Below are 22,995 nucleotides of genomic sequence, written 5' to 3' on the forward strand. Positions count from 1 at the left end.
AACTCATAGTGACCCCATAGGGCAGAGTAGAGTTGCCCCATAGAGTTTCCAAGGAGCGCCTGACGGATTCGAACTGCCGACCCTTTGGTTAGCAGCCGTAGCACTTAACCACTACACCACCACGATTCAGCATCCAGAAAAAACAAAACAGAACAATTTGTGCAATGCAGGTAAAGCAATACTTAGAGGAAAGCCTGTAACACTAAATGCCTATATTAGAAAAGACAGAAGGTTAAAAAGTCTGAAATCAATGACCTCATCTTTCAATTTAGAAAAAGAAGAGCATATTTAATCCAAAATAAGCAGAGGAAAGGAAGAGAGTTGAGAGCAGAAATCAATGAAACAGAAAAATAATACAGTAAATGAAATTAAAAAACTGGTTCTTTGAGAATATCAACACAATTGGTAAGCCTCTAACCAGACTGGTCAGGAAAAAAAGAGAGAAGGCATATTTAACCAAATCAGGAATAAAACAGGTGACATCACTTAAGATTTTACAGATACTGAAAGGATAAAAAAGGACTATTATAAATGAGTTTATGTCAAGAAATTTGACAACTTAGATGAAATGGAAAAGTTCTCCGAAAGACAAAAACTAACAGCTTACTCAAGAAAAAACAGGTAACAAGAAAAAACAGATAACCTGATAGAGACTGATATTAAATAAGAATCTATTACAGGAAATGAATTTGTAGTTATAAACTTTTCCATGAAGAAAACTGCAGGTCCAGACGGCTTCACTGGTGAATTCTAATAAATATTTAAGAAATAATAATAATTCTACACAAACTCTTTTAGCAAGTTGAAGAGAAAGAAATATGTTCCGTCTCATTTCCTAAGGCCAGCATTACCCTGATACCAAAACCAGACAAAGACACGGTTAAAAATAAAAAAGAAGAAAACTACAAATGACATTCTTCACGGACATATACGCAAACATTCTAAACAATATTTTAGCAAATTGGATCCCACAGTACAAAACAATAATATAATACATTCTCACTAAGTGGGATGTATCCCTGGAGTACAAGGTTTGTTTAACATTAGAAAATCAATGAATATAATTCACCATATTAACAGACTAAAAAGAAAAACCATATGATCATCTTAATAGATACTGAAAAAGCATTTGACAAACACCTAACATCTATAGAAATTGAAAGGAACTTCCTCAACCTACAGCTCATAACATATTAATGAAGACTCAATAATTCCCAGGAGTGGGAACAAGGCAAGAATGTACACTCTCATTACTTCTATTTAACACTGCACTGAGACACTAGCCAGCACAAAAGATAAGAAGGCAAAATAAAAGTTACCCAGACTGGAGAGAAGTGAAACTGTCTTTATTCACAGATGACAACCATATTTGTAGAAAATCCTAATGAGTCTACAAAATTAATGCTAGAATCGTAAGTGAGTTTAGTAAGTTTGTAGAGTATGAGATCAATACATAAAAATTAGTAGCATTTATATATAATATCTATAAAAAATCAGAAATGAGAATAAAAACAATTCCATTTACAATAGCACCAAAAATATAAAATATTTAGGGGGTAAATCTGCCAAAATATATGCAAGACCTGTTAGTAAAAACCACAAAACTTTCCTAAAAAAAACTACAGAGGACCTTAATAAACGGAGATATAGAACATGTTCATGGATCAGAAGACTCAATAATTCTTCCCAAATTGATCTACAGATTAAACACAATCTCAGTCAAAATTTTCGTATAGGGTTTTTACAGACTGACAAGCTGATTCTAAAATTTTTGTTGAAATGCAAAGGACTTAGAACAGCCAAAACATCTTTGAAAAAGAACAAAGTTGAAGTGCATTACTTCTTATAAACCTACAATAATCAAGACAGTGTGGTATTGTTATCAATATAGACAACCAAATCTATGAAAAAGAGTTCAGAAATTGACATGTATGGTCAATTGGTTTTATTTTTTGTACGAATTAGTTAAATCAGTTTTTTTTTTTCATTTTACTGTGATAAAATATATATATAACGAAGTTTGTCAATTCAACCATTTTTAAGTGTGCAATTCAGTGACATTAATTACGTTCACCATATTGTGCTACCATCACCACTATCCATTTCCAAAAGTTTTTCATCACCCCAAACAGAAACTCAGCATCCCTTCAGCAATAACTCCCCATTCTTCCCTGGCACCAGGTCAACTAATTTTTGGCAAAGATGCAAAGGCAATGCAGCAAAAAAAAAAAAGATAATCTTTCAACAAATGGTACTGCAACAAATTAGCTATCCATATGTAAAAACCAAACATCGGTCCAGACCTTATACCACATTAAAAAAAATTAACTAAAAATAGAACTAGAAATATAAAACCTAAACCTATAAAACTTCTAGATGAAACACAAGGGAAAATGTTTGTGACCTTGGATTCAGTAAAGACTCCTTAGCTATGACATTAAAAGCATGATTTATAAAACTTTGTTAAACTAGGCTTTATCAAAATTAAGAACTTCTGCTCTTTGAAGGACACTGTTAAGAGAATGTAAAGACAAGCCACACAATGAGAGAAAATATTTGAAAATCACATATGTGATAAAGGACTTGTATCGACAATATATAAGGAATTCTCAAAATTCAATAAGAAACAATCTAATTAAAAAATGGGCAAAAGCTTTGAACAAACACTTCACCAAAGGAGATAAACCAACCAAACCAAACCCAGTGCAGTCAAGTCAATCCCAACTCATAGCGACCTTATACGACAGAGTATAACTCCCCCTTGGGGTTTCCAAGGAGCGCCTTGGTGGATTCAGGTTGCCGGCCTTTTGGTTAGCAGTCATAGCTCTTAACCACTATGCCACGAGGAGATAAGTATACATCTAATAAGCACATAAAAAGATGCTCAACATCATTAATTGTTAGGGAAACGAGAATTAAAACCACAATGAGATACCACTATAGTGCTATTAAACCCACTGCCGTCAAGTCAATTCTGACTCATAGCGACCCTACAGGACAGAGTAGAACTACCCGATAGAGTTTCCAAGGAGGGCCTGGCAGATTCAAATTGCCGACCTCTTGGTTAGCAGCCATAGCACTTAACCACTATGCTACCAGGGTTTCCATACTGCTATTAGAATGGCAAAAAGTAAAAAGACTGATCATACCAAGTGTTGATGAGGAAGCAGAGCAAGTGGAACACTCAGACACTGCTAGTGTACAACCGTTTTGCAAAACAGATTAACAATTTTAAGGAGCTAAACACGCACCCCTCCTCTAAGACTCAGCCATTTTGCTCAGGGCTTTACCCAAGAGAAATCAAAGTACCTGTCTATATAAAGACATTGTACACAAATGTTCATAGCACTTTCATTTTTAATAGTAAAAAAATGAAACAATTCAAATGTCCATCAAGAGGTGAATGGATAAAAAAATTGTGCTATATCCATATGATGAAATCTGCTCAGCACTAAAATGGAATAAATGATTGAAACACAATAAAATGCATAAATCTAAAAATTATGCTAAATAAAAGAGGCCAGACCCCACCATGGAAAAAAAAAAAGTATATACTGCATGATTCCATTTCTATAAATTTCTTTAAAAACGCAAACTAATGTATAATGACAGACAGCAGATCAGTGGTTGCCTGGGGATGGGGAAGAGCATCAGGGATCACAAAGGGACATGAGAAAACACTTTGAGGTGATGGATATATTCATTAACTTGACTATGGTAATGGTTTCACTGGTACGTTGTTAGTTATTATTGTTAGGTGCCATCGAGCCAGTTCCAACTCATAGCAACCCTACGTACAAAAGAACTGCCTGGTCCTGCATCATCCACACAACCATTGCTATGTTTGAGCTCATTGTTGCAGACACTGTGTCAATCCATCTTGTTGAGGGTTGTCTTAATTATCTAGTGCTGCTATAACAGAAATACCACAAGTGGATGGCTTTGACGAAGAGAAATTTATTCTCTCACAATCTAGAAGGATAAAAGTCTAAATTCAGGGTGCCAGCTCCAGGGGAAGGCTCTGTCTATTGCCTCTGAGGGAAGGTCCTTGTCATCAATCTTCCCCTGGTCTAGCAGCTTCTCAGCACAGGGACCCTGCGTTCAAAGGACATACTCTCCTCCTGGTTCTTCATTCTTGGTGGTAGGAAGGCCCTTTCCTCTCTGCTTGCTTCTCTCTTTTATATCTCAAAAGAGATTGACTCAAAATACAATCTAATTCTGTATACTGAGTCCGGCCTCATTAACGTAACTGCCTCTAATCCTGCTCCATTAACATCATAGAGGTTAGGATTTACAATGCATAGGAAAATCCCATCAGATCACAAAATGGTGGAAAATCACACAATACTAGGAATCAGGGCCTTGCCAAGTTGACACATGTTTTGGGGGGGACACAATTCAATCCATGACAAGTCTCTTCCTCTTTGTCGCTGACCCTTTACTTCACCAAGCAAGATGTCCTTCTCCAGGGACTGGTCCCTCCTGATAACATATCCAAAGTAACTGACACGAGGTCTCACCATCTTCGCTTCTAAGGAGCATTCTGGCTATATTTCTTCCAAGGCAGATTTGTTTGTTCTTCTGGCAGTCCATGGTATATTCAATATTCACCAACACCATAATTCAAAGGCATCAATTCTTCAGTCTTCCTTGTTCACTGTCCAGCTTCCACATGCATATGAGGTGACTGAAAATACCATGGCTTAGGTCAGGTACACCTTAGTCCAGAAAGTGACTTCTTTGCTTTTTACCATTTTAAAGAGATCTTTTGCAGCAGATGTGCCCAGTGCAATGTGTCATTTGATTTCCTGACTGCTGCCTCCATGGCAGCTTCAATCTTTTCTCCATTTATCATGATGTTGTTTATTGGTCCAGTTGCAAGGATTTTTCTTTATAATGAAGTATAATTCATACTGAAGGCCATAGTCTTTGATCTTCATCTGTAAGTACTTCAAATCCTCTTCGCTTTCAGCACACAAGCTGCGTCATCCACATAATGGAGGCTGTTAATGAGTCTTCTTCCAATCCTGAAGTCCTGTTCTTCTTCATATAGTCCTGCTTTTCGGATTATTTTTTCATTATACAGACTGAATAAGTATGGTGACATGATGCAATCCTGACACATACCTTTCCTGATTTTAAACTCTGCAGTATCCCCTTGTTCTGTCTGAACGACTGCTTATTGGTCTATGTATAGGCTCTGCATGAGCACAATTAAGTGTTTCGGAATTCCCATTCTTTGCAATGGTATCCATAATTTGTCATGATCCACACAGTTGAATGCCTTTGCATAGCCTATAAACATAGGTAAACATCTTTCTGGTATTCTCTGATTTCAGTCAAGATTCATCTGACATCAACAATGATATCCCTTGTTCCATGTCCTCTTCTGAATCCAGCTTGAATTTATGGCAGTTCCCTGTTGATGTACTGCTGCAACTGTGTTTATTTATTTTTAAAAATTATCTTCATCAAAATTTTACTTGCGTGTAATATTAACGGTATTATTCTTCAATAATTTTCACATTCTGTTGGGTCACCTTTCGCTGGAGTGGGCACAAGTATGGATCTCTTCCAGCAGGTTGGCCAGCTCGCTGTCTTCCAAATTTCTTGACACAGACAAGTGAGCACCTCCAGTGCAGCATCCTTTTGTTGAAACATCTGAATTGGTATTTCGTCATTTCCTAGAGCCTTGTTTTTCCCCAATGCCTTTACTGGAGTTTGGACTTCTTCCTTCAGTACCATCAGTTCTTGATCATATGTGTCCTCTGGAAATGGCTGAATGTCAATCAACTCTTTTTGGCACAGTGACTCTTCATATTCCTTCCATCTTCTTTTGATGTGACCTATGTCATTCAGTATTTTGCCCATAGACTCCTTCAATATTGCCACTCAAAGCTTGAACTTTTTCTTCAGTTCTTTCAGCTTTAGAAATGCCAAGTGTGCTCTTCCCTTTTAGTTTTCTAACTCCAGGTCTTTGCACATTTCATTACAATACTTTTTCTTCTAGAGCTGCCCTTTGAAATCCTCTGATCAGTTCTTTCACGTGATCATTTCTTCTGTTCGCTTTAGCTACTCAACGTTCAGGAGCAAGTTTCAGCGTCTCTTCTGACAGCCATTTTGGTCTTTTCTTTTTTTCTGTCTTTTTAATGACCTTTTGCTTTCTTCACATATGATGTCCTTGATGCCATTCCACAACTCATCTGGTCTTCAGTCATTAGTGTTCAATGTATTGAAACTATTCTCGAGATGGTCTCTAAATTCAGGTGGGATATACTCAAGCTTGTACTTTGGCTCTCGTGGACTTCCTTTAACTTTGTTCAGTTTCAACTTGAACTTGCATATGAATAACTGATGGTCTATTCTGCAGTTAGCCCCTGGCCTTGTTCTGACTGATGATATTATGCTTTTCCATCATCTCCTTCCACAGATGTAGTCAATTTGATTCCTGTATATTCCATCTGGTGAGGTCCACATGTATAGTCGTTGTTCATGTTGTTGAAAAAAGGTATTTGCAATGAATAAGCCATTGGTCTTGCAAAATTCTATCACTCAATCACCAGAGTTGTTTCTTTCACCAAGGCCATATTTTCCAACTACTGATCCTTCTTCGTTTCCAACTTTCACATTCAAAATACCAGTAATTATCAATGCATCTTGATTGCATGTTTGATCAATTTCAGACTGCAGAAATTGGTAAAAATTTTCAATGTCTTCATCTTTGGCCTTAGTGGTTGGTTGTGTAAATTTGAATGAGAGTTGTATTAATGGGTCTTCCTTGCAGGTGTATGGATATTATGCTATTACTGACTGTTGTACTTCAGGGTCGATCTAGAAATGTTGTTTTTGATAATGAATGCAACAACATTCCTCTCCAATTTGTCAATCTTGGCATAGTCCCCCCCTCCAAAAAAAAAAAAAACCTGCTGCCAATTTCGACTCATAGGAACCCTATAAGACAGAGTAGAACTGCCCCATAGGGTTTCCAAGGAGCTGTTGTTGGACTGGAACTGCTGACCTTTGTGGTAGCAGCTGTCTTAGTTATCTCGTGCTGCTATAACAGAAATACCACAAGTTAATGCCTTTAACAGACATTTATTCTCTCACAGTTCAATAGGCTAGAAGTCCAGATTCAGGGCGCCAGCTCCAGGGGAAGGCTTTCTTCTCTCTGTGTACTCTGGGGGAAGGTCCTTGTCATCAATCTTCCTGTGATCTAGCAGCTTCTCCGCACAGGAACCTTGGGTCCAAAGGACACGCTCTGTTCCCAGTGTTGTTTTCTTGGTGCAATGAGGTCCCCCTGTCTCTCTGCTCACTTATTTTATATCTCAAAAGAGATTGGCTTAAGACACTATCTGATCTTGTAGATCTCATCAATACAACTATCGATAATCCATCTCATTACACATCACAGTGATAATATTTACAACACAGGGAAATCATATCAGATGACAAAATGGTAGACAATAATACAATACTGGGAATCATGACCTAGCCAAATTGACAAATATTTTGGGGGGACACAATTCAATCTGTGACAGCAGCCAAGCTCTTAACCACTGTACCACCAGGGCTCTTCCTTGCACAGTAGACCACATGACTGTCTGATTCAAAATGGCCAATACCAGTCCATTTCAACTCTAGGGTACTGATCTTCATGCATTTCATTTTTGATGCCTTCCACTCTTCCTAGATTCATACTTTGTACTGGTGTACATATGTCAAAACATCAAATTTTATACTTTATATATCTGTACAGTTTATTGTATGTGAATTATGTATCACAGAAGCTGTTTAAAGAGGAGGCTCCTTTGGTAAGCCTACGTAAAATCTTATTTGTAAAAGAAGCAAATCTTCAATATTTTTCTCTTTAAAAACTGTTATAATCCATGGTTAAATATTATCAGAAGACAAATGAGGTTCACAAATAATCTGAAGTTTGAAATTATTAAATAATCCCTAAATAAATAATTTGATATGAAGACTTACAGGTAATAAAATGGCAATTAAATACTGTGGAACAGTGAGATTTTCCTTACAATCTGGCTAGGAAATTGGGGGTCACCTGATCTAATGATCCCAAGAAAAGAGGTAACTCTGGGTTATACTCAGTTGTAATAAACATTTGTTTGCGTTGAAACTAGGAAATGTAAGTCTTCTTTCACCCCTTTAGGGCCACAGCCCAGTGCTCCTGATGGAATGAGGAAGCCTCAAGGCAGCCCCAAGAAACAGGCAACTTTTCTCCATCACCATTGCTACAACTCATAGAGATATCCACTGTCAAAGATGGAGACCAAGGAGTTAAGGTTTCCTCTTGTTTTATCTTCTCCCGCCTGTCTCACACACACTGCTTCGATGCAGATCTGAGCGTCCCAGCCCTGGGAGGGAATTTCAGGGCCCACGCAGTATGCTGCACAGATTGGTCCCATGTGGAGTCTCACTTTACTGTGCTAACTCACATGTAAAGCATTAATCCAGTGCTCCAGGCCCTGGTTGTTGTCACGCTTCGGTCTGTCCACTGGCCCCTTCTGCAGGCCCTGACCCCTGGGCGTATGGCAGTTCTTGCCCATTCCCTCTTACTTTCCACTCTCCTGTCCAAGACCAAGTGAGTCCTGTAGTCCAAAGGAGGCCAGTCCTCTCCTGTCACAGCTCCAGATCCACTCCTGTTTGGCTTCCCAACTCAACCCTTCTCCTAGCAGCTTCCAAAAGCACCGAGTGCCAACAATACCTCCTATGTTCTACTGTTTCCAGGCCTTGGACCAAGGCCCATCGTTCCAGTCCTCTCTCTACCTCTTTACTCTAGGGCAACTCACCCTTCCTCCTCATGCTTGCTTCTTCTCTAAAGACCAAATTCATTCCAAGCCAGGTCATAGAACTTCAGATCATCAGGATCATGTTTTAAGGAAAGATCTGGGTCCATTCGATCTCCTTAGTCCCCTCTCCCCTGACCCAGAACAAATGCGGAGACAAACTTCATTTTCACTTACGGTGGTGACTCAGTTTCCCAGATCTCTTGCTAGAGGTGTCCCTCAGAGAATGGAGCACTTTGCTAGGCCCCCACACTATTTTTTTTTCTTAATTGTGCATTAGGTGAAAGTTTATAGAACAAATTAGATTTCCATTTGATAGCTTGTACATAAAGCATTTTATGGCCTTGGTTTCATTCCCCAAATTGTGTCAGCACTCTCCCCATTTCTGCCCTGTGTTCCGCGTTTCTTTTCTTTTTTTTTTTGATTTTCTACCTCTTCCTGCCTTTTCATCTTTGCTTTTGGAAAAATGTTACCATTTTAATCTCATATAATTGATCATTCTAAGGAGCACGTTCCTCTTGGGTGTTATTGTCTATTTTATGGGCTTGTTTATTGTCTGGCTGGAAGGTGGTCGTCGGGAATGGTTTCAGTTCCAGGTCAGAAGGGGGTCTTAGGGGTTACTCCAGTCTCTGTCAGGTTAGCAAGTGTAGTCTTTTTTTGTGTGTGCGGGGGAACCGGATTCAGAGAGGTTAAAAACTGCTCATGCATTCGTATACCTGGCTATTTGGCAAAAAGGTATGGGAACAACTACTACAGTGAGCTGGATGTTGGAGAACACAAAGATGGGAAAGACATGGTTCCTGCCCAAATGGTCTGAGAGGCACACACAGGGAGAGACACAGAAACGAGTGCTACTCAACAGTGAAGCCCTAAAGACAGACAGTGAGGAACATGGGAAGAGCACAGAATGCTCTCTTTCAAACACACAAACTTTAAGATTGATATGAAGGCTGCATTCTCCAGTGTACAGTATTGCTTGTCTTGGTAAAGATTTTACTCAAATTTTTAATAAAATAGCTAGTACAGGAAGATGAACTGGCTTTGTACCTTGGCTCTGTGGGCCCCAGGTACACTTCCACAGACCACTGAAGGTGTGTGAATCCGATTTTGAAACCATATGGATAAACACATAATTGTTCAAAGGGTTGAGAGCTGTAATAGAAGTAGGGGAACCAAAGAAGATGTCACCATTTACTCTGTCTGCAGAAGTCAGAGGGGCTTTATGGGGTAGGTGCCACCTTCTTGGGTCCCCGCAGATGAAAAGGAACTGACCAAATGAAGAAAGAAGGAGGACAGAGCAAAAACGAAGGAAGAGGCTTCACGTGAGCTTGGTATGTTCATGGTGAGAATTTCTGTGTGGCTAGAATACAATGAGGATGGGGGACATGGTGGGGTGATGAAGCTGGAAGAGCACCCAGTACCCAAATGTGAGAGCTCCTGCATGTGATATTAAGCAGATGGGGCTTAAATGAGAGGTAATGAGGAGTCACCCAGGTTTCTCAGCAGGAAAAGTAGCCTGCTCAGATCTGTGTTCCAGAAAGGATATAGGACATACATTATCGCAATGTACAGTTTAGTCATAACATCAGTGTTGAACAAAACCTACAGTAAGTAGCAGTGGTGAAAAGGAGATGGATCCAAAACACACGTGGGAGAAGAAATCTCCAGTGCCGGATGAGGACCCAGAGTCCCCAGCAGGACAGAGGACTGACACAGAGCCCAGGTCCTCCAATGCCACAGTCGTTGTGTGGAGCTGCTCTCAGGGATCCAGACCCTACTGCATCCTTACTCCATCAGTGGGACTGGAGCTTCTCCTCCTGTGCACTTTGGATGTAACACAATCAACAAATGAGGGCCACATTTTGCCTTACAGGTATGCTTATTGTTTGTAATTGGACTGCTAGCGGGAACTAGCAGCAGGCAAGTAAAAAGAATGCTGCTGCGCAAGAAGCACACAGCCTCTTTGTGGGAAAGGTAGGTAACAGTCAGCACCAGTACCTTTGTGTCGTGTCGGTAGTGTGGACTGGTACCATGAACTGAGACCACATAAAAGGGCCAGACTTTTATCCTGGTTTATGTGCTATTCAGATTTTTTTCAGTGATGTTTGTTTTTTTTAATTTACTTTGATTAACCAACTTAATTTTTTTTTTTTTTAGCTCGTATAAGCTTATATTTAGGACTTCCTGGGTGGTGCAAATGGTTAACATACCCGGCTGCTAACCAGAAGGTTGGAAGTTCAAGTCTACCCAGAAGCACCTTGGAAGAAAGGCCTGGTGATATACTTCAAACAAAATCAACCACTGAAAAGCCTATTGAGCACAATTCTACTCTAACAGACTTGGGGTCACCATGAGTTGGAGTCGACTTTACAGCAACTGATTTTTAAGCTTATATTTATAGCTATAAACTTTCAATACTTCTATTTTTAGAAATTCTCTAGGAAATATAACTTTGTTGTTATAAATCATAAACTCTCTACACCTACACTGTTCAATATGGTAGCCATAGTCACTTGTGGCTATTTAAATTTAAACTGTAATTAGTAAGAATTAAATAACATTTAAAATTCAGTTCCTCAGTTGCACTAGCCCCATTTCAATGGCTCAGCAGCCCCATGTGGCTAGGAGCTACCATATTTACAGAGCACATGTGGAACATTTCCATTATCACTGAAAGTTCTATTGGATAGTGCTGTTTTACTCCAATGGCACACTTTTTAAAAAGAGTATTGTGTAGATCAAGTGATGGAACATAGCCAGCAAGTATTTGGGGTCCAGAAAAACACATGGATCACGTATCTGGAAAAAAAAGCAGTGATTAAAAAACCAAACAAGCAGAACTTCAAAGCACAAGTAGATACGAGTGAGGTCAGGGCAAGAAATACTGATCAAAGCCCAAGCAGATCAGAACAGGAAGACAAAGTACTCAGGTCCATGTAAAACAGACAGTCAACATGCAAGACGAGATTAAGAGCAGGAGGACACAGGTTATCAGTGAGATACACGGGATCATAGTCAAAAGGCCTGCTAAGTAGGTGAGAACTAGAAGAGCTACAGAAACTGAAAATAGGCAGGAAATACATGAAAACAGAGACCTTAATTCTGAGGGTGAAGTTACGTCACAAACGCTAAAGACAGGTGTTCACAGGGGTCACAGGAAGTGAGATTCCACAGGGGAAGCTTGAACTGGAAGGAGGCTCCCATTCTCTTAGTCCTAGCTGATCCCAGTTTCTCAAAATATTGCTCTGCTCTTTATTTCAGTGTCATCCCCACAACTGGTTGAAGATCAGATCATTGTGACCCATAGGGTTTTCATTGTCTGATTTCCAGAAGTAGATTACCAGGCTTTTTTCTCCTAGTTTATCTTAGTCCAGAAGCTCCAATGAAACCTGTTCAGCATCATAGCAACATTCAAGCCTCCAATGACAGATGGGTGATGGCTATGTATGAGGTGCACTGGATGAACAGGGTCATCCAGACGGAAGGCGAGGATTCCACTAATGAACCACCACTGCCTAGCTCCTGCACAAGAACCGATTGCTTAATAAACGAATAGGAGAGCTGATGCCTTAAGACATTTTTGGCTCAGGCACTGGGCTTCCATTTACACATATTCACTCTGTAAGTGCTAAGTCAACAACTCCAAACAAGCCTCTAGCCGCCATTTCTGAAAAGGTTCACCAGATGGGGACGTCACTGTCGGGATGGAGAGGGAATGGGCTCTGCCATTCCCAACTTCTCAGAGCTGCAGATTTGCTTGTGATATGGTGATTATTTGCTTGTTTGTTTTCTTTGAATATTTGAACATAAGCGGTTTAAATATTCCTGTAAATTTTGTTTTCTTTTAAAAAGAAAATATTTAGAATTTTTCCACTCAAAAAGTACATTTTCAAAATTGAAGCATTTTTAAAGCCTACTTTTCCTAAACAGTTGCATCTTGTATCCCTGAGGGCTTTTACAAATAGTTCTGGTTTTCTTGTTTTGTTTCGTTTTGGCGCAAGTCAACTTCCAACTTCATGAAAGTTAAAGCTACACTCTGCTTCTAAAAGAGACCTCTAAATGAAGGGGTAACAGGAGATGTGGAGATGGATTCATTTTAATGCCCTTGCCTTGACTTAATTTTGTATATTGTTTCTTTGGTTCTTCCTTTCTAAGTCATTTTATCATTCCAAGTTTTATCAATATCCAACACACTAACATGATTTGGAAAACTCCAAGGATATGATGATGCCTAGTTTTACTTCCAAGATGGGCCAATATGCTTGAAGGGGTGTTGTAGTCGGACTGATTTCCTAGGACTTCAGAGAAGTGACTTTCATTTCCAAATCAATGGAATTGAGCTCTCTAACTCCCCAATATGGTATGGGGCCCTGCCATGCTATTTATTAGTCAGGGGTGTGCTGACAGAAGGTATGGGTTCTCATTGCAAAAAAGCAACTATTGTCATAAATTTTCAATATCTGTCTGAAGCAAAGAGTTCTTCTTTTTGGTCTTAGGAATAGATGGGTACATAAAACATCTCAACAATAAATCTTACAAATTATACTGAAGTACATATCTCAGTAAAAACATATCTTACAGGGCAGAAAGTATTTGTAAATTTGAAATTAGATTATGGGTGAGATCCAAAGAGTCCCAATTTGGTTGTCAAAATGAAAAAGAAAAGTTATACTGTATAAGGATACATATTATCATAAATGGAACTGGCATAATTATGCTTGAGTGATAGTGTACAAATATGATTTGAGGTGGAGAGCCTCTCTGATTTATCTCTTTTACAGTCACAGAACTTAAGCTAGCAAGGTGAGAATAACAAACTGTGATGCAGTCAGGCCTTGATGACTTCCAGGTATTAATAATGAAACCACACAGCTGCCGTTTCAAAGGATTCATCACTTGCTTTTACATAGTGAGATGGGGCCAAGATGGCAGAGTAGTCAGACACTTCCAGCAATCCCTCTTAAAACAAGACCCCCCCCAAAAAAGTGAAATGACTACATATATGACAAGCTAGGAGCCCTGAACATCAAAGGCAAAGTAAGGAAATTGGACTGAGCAGCAAGGTGAAAGAGAGATGGTTTAGAAGCAGCAAGGAGTTGCAGAACCTGACTTAGCAGGAACTGACGCCCCTCAGGCACAATCTCCTGGAGTGAATGTGGCAGGGCTGGTGGTAGCATTCGGGACGTGGTTTCCTCAGGGAGAGGGCGAGCCGCACAGCCTACTCATACCTCTAGAGCCCGAAGAGAAAAGCACTCTTGGCAAAAGCTAAGTACTTGCATTTATTTTACCACACCCCCAGCCCCCAAGCCAGCTTCAGTGACTGTCTATTTCCCTGGGCCTGAGATAGGTCCTGCTGTGTGCCCTGAGCCATTCTTCCAGCCTTGGAGAAGGAATAAATTAACAACCGGGGTGAAAGATAATCTGCGAGCTCCACTAAGCTGGGGAGCCCAGGAGGGAAGCAGCTTCTATCCGGGCACAAGCGGTCCAAGGACTTTGAATACTTTTCACCCCTCCACAGACCTGTATGGGCCCATTTCAGGAGATTAGGCCTTTGCTGGCAGACCAAAACAGTGTATGTGCTTGGGATCTGGCTTCAACCGTTTCAGCTGTGCAGTGGAGAAGTGGGTTTTTAATGTTTGACACTGCTTTGCCTATTAAACAGGATCCTTACCTACCCACGTCAGGGGCCTGAGGACTGGTGGCTCTACCCACATCATCTAGCCACCTGCGACAGGGGTCCAAGCATAAATGGCACCTCCCAGTCCTCACAACCAAAAGCACTGGGTGCCTATGGCCTGGCGGCAGAACTCACCCACCTGTGTGCTCTAGGGAACAGGGACGCACTTTATTCACAGACACTTGGGGGACAGTTGTTAGCCCCCTTCCTTGTTCGGAGCATGACCCCCTGGTGCAACCAGACACCTGTGCCTACACCAATCATCCCTGGCCCTCTAAGACTGTAAGACAGAGCCTGTACCACACTCCTGATGACCAACTATCTGGACACCTGAGCTGAATCCATATGAGAAAAGTGAACGGACTCCTAGGCTCATATACCTGGTAACAGCTCTAGCCATCTAGTAACAGGACATTAGAGCTTCAAAGGCAAAAATAAGCAAGCTAGCTCACTCAAGCAGCCTATTTGGGCACACCAAAACAAAACAAAACAAGAAGCTAGGATACAGTAAGCAAACAAAATAAGTAAACACAATAACTTATAGATGGCTCAGAGACAACAGTCAATATCCAATCACATAAAGAAGCAGACCATGATCACTTCAACAAGCTCTCAAAACAAAGAATCAAGGAATCTTCTGGATGAAGATGTATCGTGGAATTACCAGATGTAGAAAACAAAAGATTAATAAACAGAACTCTTCAAGAGATCAGGAAGGCCATCAGGCAAACCACAGAACAAGCCAAGGAACACATAGATAAAGCAGTTTATTCAAGAACATAATGAAAAATTTAATAGGCTACAAGAATCCATATAGAGCAATCAGAAATTCAGAAAATTAACAATAAAATTACAGAAGTAGACAACTCAATAGAAAGTCAGAGGAGCAGAATTGAGGAAATGGAAGGGAGAATTAGTGAGATTGAAGATAAAACACATGGCACCAATATATTTGAAGAAAAATCAGATAAAAGAACTAAAAAAAATTAAGAAACCCTAAGAATCATGTGGGACTCTATGAAGAGAAATAACCTACGAGTGATTGGAGTACCAGAACAGGGAGGAATAACAGAAAATACAGAAAGAATTGTTGAAGATTTGTTGGCAGAGAACTTCCCTGGTACAGTGGAAGATGAGAGGATGCCTATCCAAGATGCTCATTGAATCCCATAAGGTAGATCTCAAAAGGAAGTCACCAAGACATATTATAATCAAACTTGCCAAAAGATAAAGAGAGAATTTTAAGAGTGGCTAGGGATTTTTTTTTTTTTTCAGGGAAAAATGAAAAGTCACCTACAAAGGAGAGTCAATAAGAGTAAGATCGGACCACTAGGCAGAAATCATGCAAGCAAGAAGGCAATGAAATGACTTATATAAAGCATTGAAGGGAAAAAATTGCCAGCCAAGAAATCATATATCCAGCAAAACTCTCAAATATGAAAGCGGAAATCAGAACATTTCCAGATAAACAGAAGTTTAGGGAATTTGTAAAAACCAAACCAAAACTACAAGAAATACTTACTTTTACATGGCTATTCAAAGCTCCAGATGATGACAGTTGAAAAAACATGCAAATATAAAGGGAGTAATGTGAAGCTACTTTAACAGATGGCAAAGGTAATCAATTTCTCAGGGCAAAAGTACATGTAAAAGAAAGCGGGCAGCTTTTAAGGTGAGAAGGTCCTGCTCTTGCTATTCCCCAGGGACCTGGTCTCAGCACACAGGGTCTGAGCGATGTAACCCTTGTGTCTTCTTCAAGCCGAGGACTGCTAAGTCCACACCTCCCGAGGGTCCTCTGAACATCTCCCTGGGTATCAAACAGACTCCTCATCGTGCATGCCCCAGACTGAACATCTCCATCCTCAATTTGCTTTTCTTCCAGTATATTCTCTCTCAGTTGTTTCCAATGTCCCCACACTTGCACAAGCCTGAACCCTCACTAAGTCCACAATCCTCCTCTGCTCCTGCCCTTCCAATCTCAGCCAAGTCACCCAAACCCATTGCTTCCTCTCAAGCCCCATGGACACTGCCCTTGTTGGCATCGTCTTCTCCAATTGTTGTAGCCTTGCCCTGGCTGTCTTGTCCTACAGAGCTAATAACTTAGATTATGTCATCACCTGCTTCAAAACCCAAACAACTCCCATGGTCTCAGGATAAAGTCCAGCCTCCCTCACAGAGTGTTTAAGGGAATCTGGGATCCAGCCACATCATTTCTCATTTAATTTTATTCCCCCGGAGATGTTTCAATCAGACCAAGCAAGGAAAGACACACAAACAGGAGACTTTAGGAGCCTGTGCTTCTTGACCTTGAGCTCAAATCTGGACCTGGGTTTCTAGGGTTCAGGAAGTAGCAGAGGCTAGGGCTTCCCCTTCAGGACCTGGGAGGAACTTTCTGAAAATCCCTTAGTTTGGGTAAACATGTGGACCTCCTGCCATTGTATCTTCTCAACTTCATGGACCTCCAACCTGTTCCCCCACCAGTGAGTAGATAATTTATTCAATCCTTCAACCAATGTTTATTGCGATTCTACTATGGCCAGGTACAGGGGAGGATACAGCAATAATGGAGCATGGTTCCAGTCCCTGAGGGGCTGGTAGCCTATCAGGCAAGAGATGTGCATGTAATACCACATAGATTCTAACACTTCTAATGTTGGCCCCAAATCCCACACCCCGTATGACAAGGGCCATCTCTTTGGTGACATGTTTAGTTCCACAGGTAACCTCAGCTACTCCAAAAAGGAGGTATTCTAGGGTAAAGGATAGAGCTATAGGAGGGTAAAAGTGGCCGCGGGTCCATCAACTGGCTATCTCATCACTAAAACCTAACTGAGCCCCCAGGTGCCCAGTCCAGTGCCACTTGGGGTTGCGGAACCTGACTTTTATACTGCAAGGTTTACATGCCACCTTAGAAACTAACCATGACATGTGGCCAGACAAACCCCATTTGACACCCCTTCATTCTGGGCTGTAAGATTTTGCTTACTCTACATCCCACCAAACCTCCAATCACCAGCAGCTCCCAGCAAAACACACTTAAGAATACACAGGACAGAATCACAATAAGAAATATCACATTTGTTTCAAATTTGGGATTTGAGGCAAATGATCTGTGTGAATTGCTCGTGTCTAGATTTCTGGTGAATCAGGAGCTACTAGAAGCTACAGCCCATCGTCCTCCACATTGCCATTCCCCACCAGGTCTACACCGTGGAGTTCTACGTCCTCCATCCCCGCTTCCCATTGGAGCCACATAAGGGAGTTCACCATCCTCTCCACTGCCCCCTTCCACAGGATCCACCAATGACTTTCACAAAGCACTTTCATGCGTACTTTAGTATTTGCTCATCAAAACAACCATCTCAGGTAAAGGTTAGTATAACTGGCATTTAACCCTCGGAGATTAAATGACTTCTAAGTGAGTTGGAACCCTAACCCTAACCTTCTCTTCTTAACTCAACACTCTTGCCATATAAGGGTAACTGTTTTTAATTGTTCTCAAATTACAGGTCTTACAGTTCCCTTGTAAGCCATCCTTGAGCAATCGTACTGCTTCTAGGAGTAATAATTAGTTCATTTCTGGTGGTCTAATACTCTTGCCAACTTAAATTCCTTCTATGTACCCATACAATTCTTTTCTGTTCTGGTAAGTCCAAGACTAATTGCACAACGCCTTAATGGGCCTGCAACCTCCTGATTTACACAGATTTAATCATTTAAAGGTGAAAACTGATGTATGTGCGTAATACAAATTACAGAGCTGATGTAAAATCTAGAACTGGTTGTAAGGAGTGAATCAAAACATTCACATTTAAACATTGTAGAATAAATTTTTATACTTTCTATGGAAAGTATGTAGGGGGATGAGGTAACAACAACAAAATATCATCTCCAGTAAATATCCATTTAGTAAGTAGGGTGAAAGAAAAATATTCTTTTTGCCTTTGGACTATTTTCTCTAAAGGAAAATACTTCAAATTATGCCTCGTATTCATACCTTTCTTTTAACCAACGTCGAGTTGATTTCGACTATAGGACAGAGCAGATCTGCCACAAACAGTTTCTAAGGAGTGCCTGGTGGATTTGAACTGCTGACCTATTGGTTAGCAGCTTTCGCACTGAACCACCATGTCACCAATGTTAGTCAAATTGATTCCCCTTACTTGAGGAGAGTGGAGACACCGGCCTGCTTCTTGTAAAACCTACCTTTCCAGCTTGGACTCCTGGGGGGATGAAAGAGATGACGCGGGGGTGGTGGGCACACTGGTTCCTGAGGAAGGTCTTGAGGAGTGGTAGGAGTTGTTGGCAAAGTTGCTATATCTAAAGAGTGCAGGAGTTTAATTTGGGAGGAAGAAGACAAAGACATGAATACAAGTTAATAAACGAATAAGATTTAGCAAACTGTCTTAATTTCTGCAAGAAGAAAACAGGTCTAGAAATGCTAACACTGTTAGAGATTATCCTTATCAAAGAGATTTATTAACTGCTTGGTTTTGATTATTTTTTTATTAGAGAAATTTCACAAAGTCTAAAACTACAGTACAGGAGGATATATGACAAAGGGTTTAAACAAAACCTCATATTTCCTATTTTTTTAAATGTGTGTTAAAATTATTTGCTAACTTGAATTAAGAATCCATATTATTTTCATCTGAACCATGAAGATTTATCTTGCCTCTCCTGGTGCTACAATTAGCATTAATTCCATAGAAGGTCTGTAAACGTTGTTGTTGTTAGGTGCCCTCGAGTCGGTTCTGACCCATAGTGACCCTATGCACAACAGAACGAAATACTGCCCGGTCCCAGGCCATCCTCATAACTGTTGCTCTGCTTGAGCCCATTGCTGCAGCCACTGTGTAAATCCATCTCATTGAGGGTCTTCCTCATTTTCGCTGACCCTCTACTTTACCAAGCATGATGTCCTTTTCCAGGGACTGATCCCTCCTGACAACAACCAAAGTATGTGAGATGCAGTCTCACCATCCTTGCTTCTAAGGAGGGTTCTGGTTGTACTCCTTCCAAGACATATTTGTTTATTCTTTTGGCAGATCATGATATATTCAATATTCTTCCAAGACCGCAATTCAAAGGCATCAATTCTTTGGTCTTCCTTATTCATTGTCCAGCTTTCACATGCATATGAGGTGACTGAAAACACCATGGTTTGGGTCATACACGCCTTAGTCCTCAGGTGACATTTTTACTTTTCAACACTGTAAAGAAGTCTTTTGCAGCCAATTTTGTCCAGTGCAATGAGTCTTTTGATTTCCTGACTGCTGCATCCATGGGTGTTGACTGTGGATCCAAGTAAAATGAAATCCTTGACAACCTCAATCTTTTCTCCTTTTATCGTGATGTTGCTTATTGGTCCAGTTGTAAGGATTTTTGTTTTCTTTATGTTGAGGTGTAATCCATACTGAAGGCTGTGGTCATTGATTGTCGTCAGTAAGTGCTTCAAGTCCTCTTCACTTTCAGCAAGCAAGGTTGTGTCATCCACATAATGCAAGTTGTTAATGAGCCTTTGCCCAATGCTGATGCTTCATTCTTCATATAATCCACCTTCTCGGATTATTTGCTCAGCATACATACTGAATGGGTTTAGGATTGAAAGGATACAACCCGGATGCACACCTTTCCTGAGTTTATACCATGCAGTATCCCCTTGTTCTGTTCAAATTACTGCCTCTTGAACCATGTACAGATCCATCATGAGCACAATTGTTTCGGAATTCCCATTCTCCACAATGTTACCCATAATTTGTTATGATCCACAGAGTTGAATGCCTTAGCACAGTCAATAAAACACATGTAAACATCTTTACAGTATTCTTTGCTTTCAGCCAGGATCCATATGATATCCCTGGTTCCACAGCCTCTTCTAAATCCAGCTTGAATTTCTGACAGTTCCCTGTTGATGTACTGCTGCAGCCGGTACTGATCTTCAGCAAAATTTTGCTTGCATGTGATATTAATGATATTGTTCGATAATTTCCACATTCAGTTGGATCACCTCTCTTGGGAATTGGCATAAATATGGATCTCTTCCAGTCGGTTGGCCAGGTAGCTGCCTTTCAAATTTCTTGGCATAGATGAGTGAGCACTTGCAGCACTGAATCTGTTTGTTGAAACATTCCAATTGGTATTCCATCAATTCCTGGAGCCTTGTTTTTTGCCAATACCTTCAGAGCAGCCTGGACTTCTTCCCTTGGTACCATAGGTTCCTGATCATATGTTACCTCCTGAAATGGTTGAATGTTGGCCAATTCTTTTTGGTATAGTGACTCTGCGTATTCCCTCCACCTTGTTTTGATAATTCCTGCATCTTTCAGTATTTTGCCCATATAAACCTTCACTCAGCAACTCAAAGCTTGAATTTTTTCTTCTGTTCTTTCAGCTTGAGAAATGCTGAGCATATTCTTCCCTTTTGGTTTTCTATCTTTAGGTTTTTGCACATGTCATCATCATATTTCACTTTGTCTTCTCAAGCCACCCTTTGAAATCTTCTGTTCAGCTCTTTTACTTCATCATTTTTTTCCTTTTGCTTTAGCTATTTGACATTCAAGGGCAAGTTTCAGAGTCTCTTCTGACAACCATTTTGGTCTTTTCTTTCTTTTCTGTCTTTTTAATGACCTCTTGCTTCCTTCATGTGTGATGTCATTCCACAACTGGTCTGGTCTTCAGTCATTAGCGTCCAACACGTCAAATCTATTCTTGAGATGGTCTCTAAATTCAGGTGGGATATACTCAAGGTCACACTTTGGCTCTTGTGGACTTGTTCTAATTTTCTTCAGTTTCAACTTGAACTTGAATATGTGTAATTGACAGTCTGATCCACAATCGGACCCTGGCCTTGCTCTGACACATGGGATTATGTTTAATGAATCAAATTGATTCCAAAATACCTAAAGCTGCATTTGGGAAAAACATGATTCTTTAACCAGTCCTATGTTTACATCGAGGAAAAAAAAGGTGATATATGCGTTAATGTTAATCCCATGTGTGCTCTGTGATCAATGAGAAACTTCTCCAGTGCCTTCCGGATCGGCCTGGCCTTTCAGCGGCTCATGTATTTCATGTTTTCATCCAGTATTTCCCCTAAATCTAAACTATAGCCACAAAGTTTCAATGAAGGAGCCCTGGTGGCACAGCGGTTAAGCACTCAGCTGCTAGCCAAAAGGTCAGCGGTTCAAACCCACCAGCCACTGCACAGAAAAAAGATGTGGCAGCCTGCTTTTATAAAGACTACAGCCTTGGAAACCCTATGAAGTAGTTCTACTCTGTCGTATAGGGTCGCTATGGGTTGGAATTGACTTGATGGCAATGGGAAGTTTCAACAAGCTTTTATCATTCCCAGTCATCTCTAGCTAACAAGTTTCAGGATTTATGTAATTCTAGAGGTTTTTTTTTTTTTTCTCTTCTTCAGAATAGATGTCATTCAGCAGTTTCTATTTAGCTATCACCATCCAAGTCACTCCTGGAAAACAAATCATTTGAAGCCTTTGCACGGGGGACGGACAGACAGATGGACATTTTAGTTAAAAATAATGAAATTCAGAAAGCTTTGCCTTTCAACATACTCAGACACAGGGCAGGGCAACACCTTCCCCTGAACTGTTTAGGGACATTGTACTGGGTGTGCGGAGCTCAAGGATCACTACGGTGTATGTGCACAAAGACCTTCTTGCATACAATGAATCCAGTCCAAATACCCATCAACAGTGGGGCGCTAAAATTCCGTAAATCTTTGGAAAGCAATCTCTTTTCAAAATGGGTATATCCTTTGGCAGAATAAACCCACTTTGGGGAATCTAACATAAAGAAATGACCTTATTGTTATTTAAATGCTCAAAATGTCATGCATAAAGGTACTCACTGGAGCATTATTTAGATCATGGTGAAAAAACTGGAAACTCTCCAACGAATTAATAATGCAAGAATAGCTAAGAAAATATGATATGTTATTTACTCAGTGGAATACTCCACAATCATTAGAACAAGTACTGATTTTTAGAAGTGATAACATGGAAGCTGTTTATACATAAGACTGAACGAAAAAAGGATAAAATATTATCCATAGAGTTTAAATGCAACTCAAAAAATATTTTCAATGGTCAAAAATTATGTGTAGGAAAGGATGTACGAATAGACCATCTTTCTAAAAAATAGAGTTCAGTCCTTTGCAATAAATTACATTATTATAATGGAAAATAGAATATTTATAGTACCCCAAATCTATTCTGCATTGCTAACTCTGGTTGGCTTGGCTGCTGCTCTCCTTATTTATTTGGTATCATATGCCAGGCATCTGCTCAGTACTAGGCACTATGCCAGGCAGATGGAGACTCAGCCCATACAATTTCACCCCTACCGTCCCTCTCTGTTAACACACCACCTTTGTGGGACTTGGCTTCTGGCCACTCATTTTCTCTTCTGTTTAAAAACCCAACACTCCACGTGTCCGATAGGTTGATTACTTTTCCCTGCAAGTGAGTGTTGGTTTGATTTTTCAAG

At 40.2% G+C, this 22,995-nt stretch overlaps 1 protein-coding gene across 1 annotated transcript in view; it reads right to left on the bottom strand.

The window, feature by feature from the left end:
* Positions 1 to 5,536: 5,536 nt before the first annotated feature.
* The window catches only part of LOC135232698 (FH1/FH2 domain-containing protein 3-like), an 83,932-nt gene continuing 66,473 nt past the window's right edge, over positions 5,537 to 22,995 (bottom strand). Inside the window, exons 6-7 of the mRNA XM_064293216.1 lie at positions 18,691 to 18,804; positions 5,537 to 5,609 (exon numbers count right to left, since the gene is read on the bottom strand). Of these exons, the coding sequence (XP_064149286.1) occupies positions 5,537 to 5,609; positions 18,691 to 18,804 (187 nt within the window). The remainder of the gene's footprint in view (positions 5,610 to 18,690; positions 18,805 to 22,995) is intronic.

The sequence above is a fragment of the Loxodonta africana genome, chromosome 11 (assembly GCF_030014295.1).
Source record: "Loxodonta africana isolate mLoxAfr1 chromosome 11, mLoxAfr1.hap2, whole genome shotgun sequence".
Lineage (NCBI taxonomy): Eukaryota > Metazoa > Chordata > Mammalia > Proboscidea > Elephantidae > Loxodonta > Loxodonta africana.